Source organism: Haliotis rubra, unplaced genomic scaffold (genome assembly GCF_003918875.1).
Source record: "Haliotis rubra isolate DU_JTF1 unplaced genomic scaffold, ASM391887v1 Scf1281, whole genome shotgun sequence".
Classification (NCBI taxonomy): Eukaryota; Metazoa; Mollusca; class Gastropoda; order Lepetellida; family Haliotidae; genus Haliotis; species Haliotis rubra.
In genome coordinates this window covers 127823-138066 of record NW_025765205.1, presented here as the reverse complement: position 1 = coordinate 138066, position 10244 = coordinate 127823, and the positions used below count along the sequence as shown (strand labels likewise).

General features: G+C 40.4%; 1 protein-coding gene across 1 annotated transcript in view; it reads right to left on the bottom strand.

Annotated features, from left to right (window-relative positions):
* Positions 1-3955: 3955 nt before the first annotated feature.
* Positions 3956-10244, bottom strand: part of LOC124266842 (probable cytosolic oligopeptidase A) — a 55287-nt gene continuing 48998 nt past the window's right edge. The window contains 6 exon segments of the mRNA XM_046701651.1: positions 3956-4476; positions 4478-4547; positions 6845-6924; positions 8701-8848; positions 9043-9118; positions 9489-9693. Coding sequence (XP_046557607.1) covers positions 4429-4476; positions 4478-4547; positions 6845-6924; positions 8701-8848; positions 9043-9118; positions 9489-9693 — 627 coding nt within the window. The 3' untranslated portion in view covers positions 3956-4428.

The window sequence follows — 10244 nt, the reverse complement described above, 5'->3', positions numbered from 1 at the left end:
AATTCCTGAACCACATGTCCTTCCGCCCAGCTCTTTATGCAATGCAAATGCCATAAACGAAGTAAGTTTAGATTTGTCTCCGGTTCAGTGGGGCTCATTTTCAAATGAAATGGAGTTATTTGGTTTGATAAAATTATATATTTTCAGAGTTACATATTCTCAGAGTTACTCTAGCTAACTCTCTGTCACCATCTGTCTACGGAAAACTTGTGACGGCCACAAACCTGGAGTTCAAAGCCACATTCGTGTATTGCAGTCATGGCGGCAAAACGACTGCACAGGTGCATTGCCCTTGTAGAACCTTTAGTGAATATTCCAAAAGGTTTAGTCATGCTACTCTCATATTGTCAGAATAGATTAGCATCCTATTGGCCATTAATGTTCTGACCTTTCGGGAGGTAGTCTAGCAGTTGGATTCCTTTGGAATCTAAGAAAACCGGCTCCTGGAACAGACTTTGCCTCCTTCGTCTAAGGCATTCAATTTCTGACTGTTGTCTTGTCTCTCTTGGATAATGGTTTACCAATCTTATCCATAGCTTTCTTCAAGACCACGTAAATTCTAACGAAGGATGGTGAGTATTGAGTAAGAAGCCTTGGAATCCAGCTTGCTGAAACCTTTGTACTGCCTAGGTAATTCTCACGATGTTTTCAAGTATCTCAAGTCAGCCCCTTTTGACTGTCTGAGATGTTCAATCTGTAAGGGATATAATGACCAACAAGAACTGTTTGCAGAAGTATAGGTTTAAACAAAAACCCAAAACAGACACGATGGGATAAAAAAAAGGTGTAATCCGAGTTGCATGTGTGGGATATCAAAATGGACAGGAGCCGTCTGTATGTAATAAAACTGACAGGTGCTGATCTGTAGGGATATGATAATTGACAATCTGTCTGTACGGGATTACATACTTGTCAGGAGCTGTTGTTTAAGGATATAATACCTGACAGGAGCTGTTGTTTAAGGATATAATAACTGACAGGAGCTGTTGTTTAAGGATATACTAGTATTAATACTTGACAGGAGCTGTTGTTTAAGGTTATAATACCTGACAGGAGCTGTTGTGTTAGGAAATGATAACTGACAGGAGCCGTTTGTATGGGATATAATGACTTACAGGATATGTTTGTATGGCATATATTGATTTACAGATGTTTGTATGGGATATAATAGCTTACAGGAGTTGCCTGTATGGATATAATGAGTGACTTGAATGTCAACTTTAACGCATTTGAGGCTGATGTAATTTGCTGTGCTGAGTGTCAGCTGCTCCCCAAATGGACCAGTGGGTAAGTCTTAAAGATTCTGCCAATATTTGAAGCTGGTCAGAGATATAGGAGATTAATCTTACCAATTTACAGGTCACTGTGGTGTGGCCATAATGGATCCAGACTACATGGATCTGGGTGTTCAGGCTGTGCAACTTCCTTGATTGTGTACATTATACCCCAACGGCACAGGGTGATGCTCATTGTGTCAACCACGTGACTTTTTTTACTAACAGGTCTCTGAGATACAGCTGGAACATTGCCTACTATTTTGATTAGTCTAATTAAGAAATACAGTTCGCTCTACCACCGTGTATAGTGTAATAAAACACACTTTCGCCCTGAACTATTATAGTTAAAGTACGAGGACGCTTGCGTCCGAGTGCTTCAACGTTATAATAGTTCAGGGCGAAAGTGTGCTTTATTAAACTATACATGGTGGTAGAGCGAACTGTATTTCTTTTCTAAGATGCCAAATTTAATACTTTCTAAGGATAATTACGATTAATTTAAGGCAGAAAACAAACGACGGTGTCGGTGACCTAAATTAAGAATCCTCGCACAGGGCTAACTGGCGTGCTGTTCTATTGATGTGTCTGACCCCCCCTACGTTAAGACGAACGTTACCAGAAAAAAACAAATGATAACAGTTTGATGACGGTTTACGTTCGGATTAAATATCTTCTCTGAATTATTTTAATTACATCTGCCTTTAACGTAAACCATATGGGGCAATATGAACGTCGCATTTCTACTACCAACGTAAGTTTAGATCAGTACATCCAGATGAAGCTGAGTAGTCAAGCGACATTCCACGATTGCATTGTGGGAATGTAAACATTGCGAACCGTGTGTCTGAAAACTTGTGAGTCGAATTGACACATTTTAACCATCGTAAAACATAAACGTAATGTTTCCACCAGTGATGTTAGCTGCGTAAAGCAACTGCAAACCAAGAAACGGGATGCAACGGAGTAGTTTACAGTAGGAGGCTGTACGAAGCGATGACAACTGACATGCATCGTGACGTCGCTTACATTGTGACGTAATGTAAAATGGTTCGATTACGAGGGGGCACACTAGAATGGCGCAGTGACGGGATAACGTCATTCAATTGTTACGTCATCAAAAAACTATACCTTTATTGTCCAAGATGTTTTTATGGATTAAACTTCTTTTTAATTTCTCTCACGACGTTTCGAGACCATTCCAGGTCCCTTCATCAGGTGAACTGGCAGTTAGGACTATGACGTCGTCACTATGACCTCACAATGCAAGTGACATCACAGTACACTAGGGAGTACTGTATAAGTGAGTTTGAAGAGTTAATTACATAATGATGAAAATTCATGCTAAATAATAGAGTTGAAACTTGAATTGTCAATACACAACAACTGCTAATTACACAAACGTTACTTGATAGCAGGCTTTCCAAAAAGAATAGTAGACTCGTCTTTTCTTTTATCTAAAGTTCATCAAAAGTTAATCAAGAGGTCCCACGCACTTGGCAGGTATACACCTTGATCACGATTAATTGCTGGTTTGTCTCCTTATTTCGACAGCCTCCTGTAGTTTTCTCCGACGCCAGTCGTTGTTATTTCTCGAAATCACCCTGATATCATTCCACATGATTACATGACTTGGGTTATTTGCCTTGTGCTCCGATATAGCTGACTTATCATTTTGTTTGCATACTGACGACTTGTGTTCAGCAACCCGGGTGTTAATGGGCCTGAGAGTCTCGCCAATATATTGATCGCCACAACTGCATGGTATTTGGTATACACATCCTCTAGGGTTGGGGCTTCCATTGCTAGATCCTCTTCCATTTGCCCGGAGGAGAGTCTTAATTGTTGTACCGCTAGAGAAAAAAACCATCTTGGACATCAATGTACAACTTCTAAATACCACTGAAAGACATTATACCTTTATTGTCTGATAATGTTGTTTTTTTCGATTGTTCTAACCGCTAGACATCTTAGAAACTAGGATATTAGCAAAACAATCATGTTGTGTGAAAAACTGCAAAAGGCCAATTTCTATAGCTGCATCTGTTATTTGTATGTAGGTGGTCAGGCTCACTGACTTGGTTGACACATGTCTTCGTATCCCAATTGCGTAGATCGATGCCCATGCTGTTAATCACTGGATTGTCTGGTCCAGATTTGATTATTTACAGATCGCTGCCATATAGCTGGAATACTGCTGAGTGTGGCATTAAACAACAAACCAACCAACTTTGCCAAATGATGTTGACATCACTGCGTTTGATTCTAATACTGAGTCAAATTGTATGACAACACAAACAACAGTGAGGTGAGGTGAAATTGGGTTTTACGTCGTGCTTGAGAATATTTCGCTCATATGACGACGTGCATGGGTGTGTATGTGTATATCTGCGGCTGCTTGTACTAGCCCAGACTTAAGCTGGTTTTATAGTGCTAGCCCACTGAGATACCATGCTGCAGTGAAGCATGAATACCCCACTCAGACACATTATACTGACTCCGAGCCGACCAGTCCTTGTTGTACCCATTAATGCCAAACGCCTGGCAGGGACCAACAAGTAGCATATTTTAACGAAGGAGCCCCATTGCAAAAAAAAAATGAATGGAGAAAAAACTTTCTGAGTTTTTTGTTTGTGTGGGGTTTTGCAGACATTAGTTTGAAATGACAAACAACACAGTTGATTTGATTATGATTTATTGAGATGTTCCCTGTGATCACATGAAACAACTTGATATACACAGAATATCAATGATAATTTACATTCCTAACATTCACAGATAAGGCAGGCAGTATTAGGAACTAGCACTTTTTTAATACTTTCTGCATTCTTTATCAACAAATATTGGTTTCATTTTACTGCCATTTCATTATTTACAAGTCATACAAATGATTGAACAGCATTGCACATGTCTGCTGTAGTCCACACTGACCTTATTTGAATAAACTTGATGGTTTCTTCTTTTTTACCTGACAATCCCTGTCCATCACTGCAGGAGTTTAAACATGGTCTCTTTTTTTCTCACGTGGCCATCGCACATCACCTGGTGGCTGATGGTTACCTATGGCAACACCACATATTTCAACATCATCATGTCATCACGTTGTCCTTTTCTGCCACACTTGTCATTCAATCTTCTATATAACACACACACTTTACTTCTCACTATAGTATTTCTGTAGCGCATCGAGGGATGGGTCACGGGCCACGGAATCTCCTGAATACCTCACTGGCATGCACACCTCCACCAAGTGTCAGGAATGTGTCACGGAACCTGCAACCACAAGAACAGTACTGTCACAGAATTAAAATCACTAACATGAGGGTTTTAACTGTCATGGGATATACAGAATATATGCAAGAATTTAATTCACTCGACCTCCAACATTGGATCGGACAAAGTATGATGTGAATATCCGATGTTGGAGGTCGGACAAAGCATGATGTTAATATCTGATGTTGGAGATCTGACAAATAGTGATGTAAATGTCCGATGTTGGAGGTCGAACAAAGCATGATGTTAACATTCGATGTTGGAGGTCAGACAAAGCATGATGTTAATATCCGATGTTGGAGGTCGGACAAAGCATGATGTTAATATTCGATGTTGGCAGACAGACAAAGCATGATGTTAATATACGATGTTGGAGATCGGACAAAGCATGATGTTAATATCCAATGTTGGAAGTCAGACAAAGCATGATGTTAACATCCGATGTTGGAAGTCAGACAAAGCATGATGTTAATATCCAATGTTGGAGGTCGGACAAAGCATGATGTTAATATACGATGTTGGAGGTAGGAAAAAGGATGATGTTAATATCCGATGTTGGAGGTCGGACAAAGTATGATGTTAATATCTGATGTTGGAGGCCGGACAAAGCATGATGTTAACATCCGATGTTGGAAGTCAGACAAAGCATGATGTTAATATCCGATGTTGGAAGTCAGACAAAGCATGATGTTAATATCCAATGTTGGAGGTCGGACAAAGCATAATGTTGATATACGATGTTGGAGGTGGGAAAAAGGATGATGTTAATATCCGATGTTTGAGGTCGGACAAAGTATGATGCTAATATACGATGTTGGAGGTCGGACAAAGCATGATATTAATATCCGATGTTGGAGGTCGGCGAAAAGCATGATGTTAACATCCGATGTTGGAAGTCAGACCAAGCATGATGTTAATATCCGATGTTGGAGGCCGGACAAAGCATGATGTTAATATCCAATGTTGGAGGTCAGACCAAGCATGATGTTAATATACGATGTTGGAAGTCAGACAAAGCATGATGTTAATATCCGATGTTGGAGGTCAGACAAAGCATGATGTTAATATCCGATGTTGGAGGTCGGACAAAGCATGATGTTAATATCCGATGTTGGAAGTCAGACAAAGCATGATATTAATATACGATGTTGGAGGTCAGACAAAGTATGATGTTAATAACCGATGTTGGAGGTCGGACAAAGCATGATGTTAATATCCGATGTTGGAGGTCGGACAAAGCATGATGTTAACATCCGATGTTGGAAGTCAGACAAAGCATTACGTTAATATCCGATGTTGGAGGTCAGACAAAGCATGATGTTAATATCCGATGTTGGAGGTCAGACAAAGTATGATGTTAATATCCGATGTTGGAGGTCAGTATGATGTTAATATCCGATGTTGGAGGTCGGACAAAGTATGATATTAATATCTGATGTTGGAGGTTGGACAAAGCATGATGTTAATATATGATGTTGGAGGTCAGACAAAGCATGATGTTAATATCCGATGTTGGAGGTTGGACAAAGTATGATGTTAATATCCGATGTTGGAGGTCAGACAAAGCATGATGTTAATATCCGATGTTGGAGGTCGGACAAAGCATGATGTTAATATTCGATGTTGGCAGACAGACAAAGCATGATGTTAATATCCGATGTTGGAGAGTCGGACAAAGCATGATGTTAATATCCGATGTTGGAGGTTGGACAAAGCATGATGTTAATATATGATGTTGGAGGACGGACAAAGTATTATACTATGTTGGAAGTCTTTGGATGAGGAGCATTCTATAGGAGGTCGTCAATCTGTAGTAGTTGAACCTTGGGAGAGTATTGGTCTGTCCTGTACTGTCAAACTTTAGAGTCTTGTTGAACCTCGGAAGGATGTTACTCCGAGAAACTACGATCCGGCAACATACCGTGAAGAAAGATGATACAGGGAGGAGCTATTCTTGGATTCCAAAATGACAACGTGTGGAAGCTATTTATACATTCCCCTTGTACAAACTGCCAACGTTATTCTTTGATTCCACAAGTCAAAAGAGTGGTATTTCTTCTTGGATTCCCCAGGTAGAAGGTGTGAAAGCTTTTTATGGATTTGCTAAAAACGTGGGAAAGTTATTCCCGGTTACAACACATGAAAGTTACAATTTGATTCCCATTCCCAAGGTACATTGTCTGATAAACTCTTCTGGCAGTATTCAGTCATCCACATAATGGTACGCTTCCTGTTCAGTAGCTAATGGCATACAACAATGGCTCCCTCTAGCTGATGATTCAAACTACAGTTCTCACCTGTTCCCAATAGCTGACAACTTTTCTTGATCTTGGAGACCTACTTCCTCAAAAGCTTCAAACACGTCTGCTGCAATCATCTGAAATAATACATTTAACTATTTCACCTAACCATTGCGACTGATACCAAAATAGATCCAACAGCGCCATGACTCTGAGCCAACAAAGCCCAGTATGATCCAGCACATTATGGTATGAATCCTTAAAATCATATCATCAAGGATGAGAGTAGTGATGAAAGGAGTGAATCATGGACATCGGATACAATGTGCATTGTAATGTTCCTCTTTTCATAATTGGATTAATTTATTATTCATTACTTTATGCTTATTATTAAATCAGTATAGAATTCTATCACAATGACACAAAACATTGTGTTCACAAGCTTTCAGTAGGCACATTTCATAAACAGTGATAAACTCTTGGTAGGCAACACAACAGGCAGCAGCCAAGAAAAGTGGTACAAGTAAGTACTATATCAGGTTATGTGCACCAACAAATAGCCTCCCTTGTTATGAATGTAAATAGACAGGGTGTCATGAAAGTATTGAGAACACACACAAGACACCTACCTGAGACCATGTGTGTTTGTATGAAACACACACAAGACACCTACCTGTGACCATGTGTGTCTGTATGAAACACACATGACACCTACCTGTGACCATGTGTCTGTATGAAACACACACATGACACCTACATGAGACCATGTGTGTTTGTATGAAACACACATATGACACCTGCCTGTGACCATGTGTGACTATGTGTGACTATGTGTGTGTATGAAACACACAGAAGACACCTACCTGAGACCATGTGTGTTTGTATGAAACACACACATGACACCTACCTGAGACCATGTGTTTGTATGAAACACACATGACACCTACCTGAGACCATGTGTGTTTGTATGAAACACACAAGACACCTACCTGAGACCATGTGTGTTTGTATGAAACACACACATGACACCTACCTGAGGCCATGTGTGTCTGTATGAAACACACATGACACCTACCTGTGACCATGTGTGTCTGCATGAAACACACACATGACACCTACCTGAGACCATGTGTGTCTGTATGACACACACATGACACCTACCTGAGACCATGTGTGTTTGTATGAAACACACACATGACACCTACATGAGACCATGTGTGTCTGTATGAAACACACACATGACACCTACATGAGACCATGTGTTTGTATGAAACACACACATGACACCTACCTGAGACCATGTGTGTTTGTATGAAACACACACATGACACCTACATGAGACCATGTGTGTTTGTATGAAACACACATGACACCTACCTGATACCATGTGTGTTTGTATGAAACACACACATGACACCTACCTGAGACCATGTGTGTTTGTATGAAAACACACACATGACACCATGTGTGTTTGTAGACCATGTGTGACACTTGTATGAAACCACACACAAGACACCAACCTGAGACCATGTGTGTTTGTATGAAACACACACAATGACACCAGACCATTTTTTGTATGAAAACACACACATGACACCTACCTGAGACCATGTGTTTTTGTATGAAAAACACACATGACACCTACCTGAGACCATGTGTGTTTGTATGAAACACACACCTGACACCTACCTGAGACCATGTGTGTTTGTATGAAAAACACACAAGACACCAACCTGAGACCATGTGTGTTTGCATGAAACACACACAAGAGACCTACCTGAGACCATGTGTGTTTGTATGAAACACACACGACATGTACCTGAGACCATGTGTGTTTGTATAAAACAAACACAAGACACTTACTTCTACATGAGACCTTGCATGCTTGTATGAAACACACACCTGACACCTACCTGAGACCATGTGTGTTTGTAGCACAACGCTGAACTCCCTCCATCGAAGCAGTCTGTAAAACTGCAGGGCATGTAGTCTTCCTTGATGAAGGGCAAAGGGAGACATTCTTCCCATGAACGCTGGTGAATATTAGACCAGTGTGCTTTGCTGAAAAACAATAGAGGCAAAGTATGTTGAAACCCTAAACACATCAACCTCATAAACTTGTCATAGAATGGATTGAGGTAAGGGGTATTGATTTAACATGGATTTCATTTAAATTTTTAATATGCTCTTTTCATATATCTGTTACCTGCATGTTGGCAGGTTAATACAATAATTCTGAAGCTCATTGAACTCACCTATGATACATCTCCATGTCAACAGCAGCCAAATACAGATCGTACATCAAGTCATAGGCATTCAAGTGTTTGTGAGCTGCAAAACAAAACATCACATCAGATTGTGAATAACCCTCAGGAATTACTCAAACACTGAGGTATCAATATGATGTGTCACGGGCAACATTGCACCAGTACATTTTAATGTTATTATATGAATGTTTATACGCTGATTTTATTAGACCAAAGAGTTTTTAACTAGACCAGGGTGCCATTTTACAAAGCAGTTCTTATAGACCAAACAGATTTTAACTAGACCCGGGTGCTATTGTACAAACTAGACTTATGACTGTGGTTATGGTTGCTTTGTACAATGGCACCCAGGCCTTTGGACAAGTGGCTAAAATTGCCAACTGCATGATATATTAAGAACAAATTGAAGCCCAGCATGCACATGCACAGCCTACCTTGCAGAAGTGTAGAGACAGCCTCAGTCGGCATCTGTTGACCGGTGTGGACATTGCTGGTCAGGTTCTGCACCACACTTGGCACAGAGGCCCACCTCTCCAGGAACTTAGCGCACACCTTCTCAGCATCCTGTTCCACATTGTTCTGACCTGACAACTCACAGTACGGTACCTGAGTCAGCATCTGTTGCAGGCCGTTGCCGAACTACACAAACAGAACAGTGATATAGTTCTGCTCCACTCTATATTGACCTGACAACTCACAGTACGGTACCTGAGTCAGCATCTGTTGCAGGCGCATTGCTGAACTACACAAACAGAACAGTGATATAGTTCTGCTCCACTCTATATTGACCTGACAACTCACAGTACGGTACCTGAGTCAGCATCTGTTGCAGGCGATTGCTGAACTACACAAACATAAAAGGGATAGTTCTGCAGATGCACACTGTATATATGCATCCTCTCCTCACCATGATAATTCCTGTTTGACAATAGTACTAGAATTGTATCCATACAAATTTATCATTTCCAAGATATTCAAGATAAATTCATCACTGTTGTTCTGAGTGTACAAGTGACCAGCTCTGAGATTACCAGGTCTAGAGGGATTCAATGAGATAAGTTATATTGTGTACACTCAGTTAAATCACAGTTCCTCATCTTAAAGAGGATCAAAGAACTAAGCTACGCTGGCCATACCATTGTAGTGAAGCTTTGGTCAGGAGAAAACAACCATGATCAGGGATGAATCTG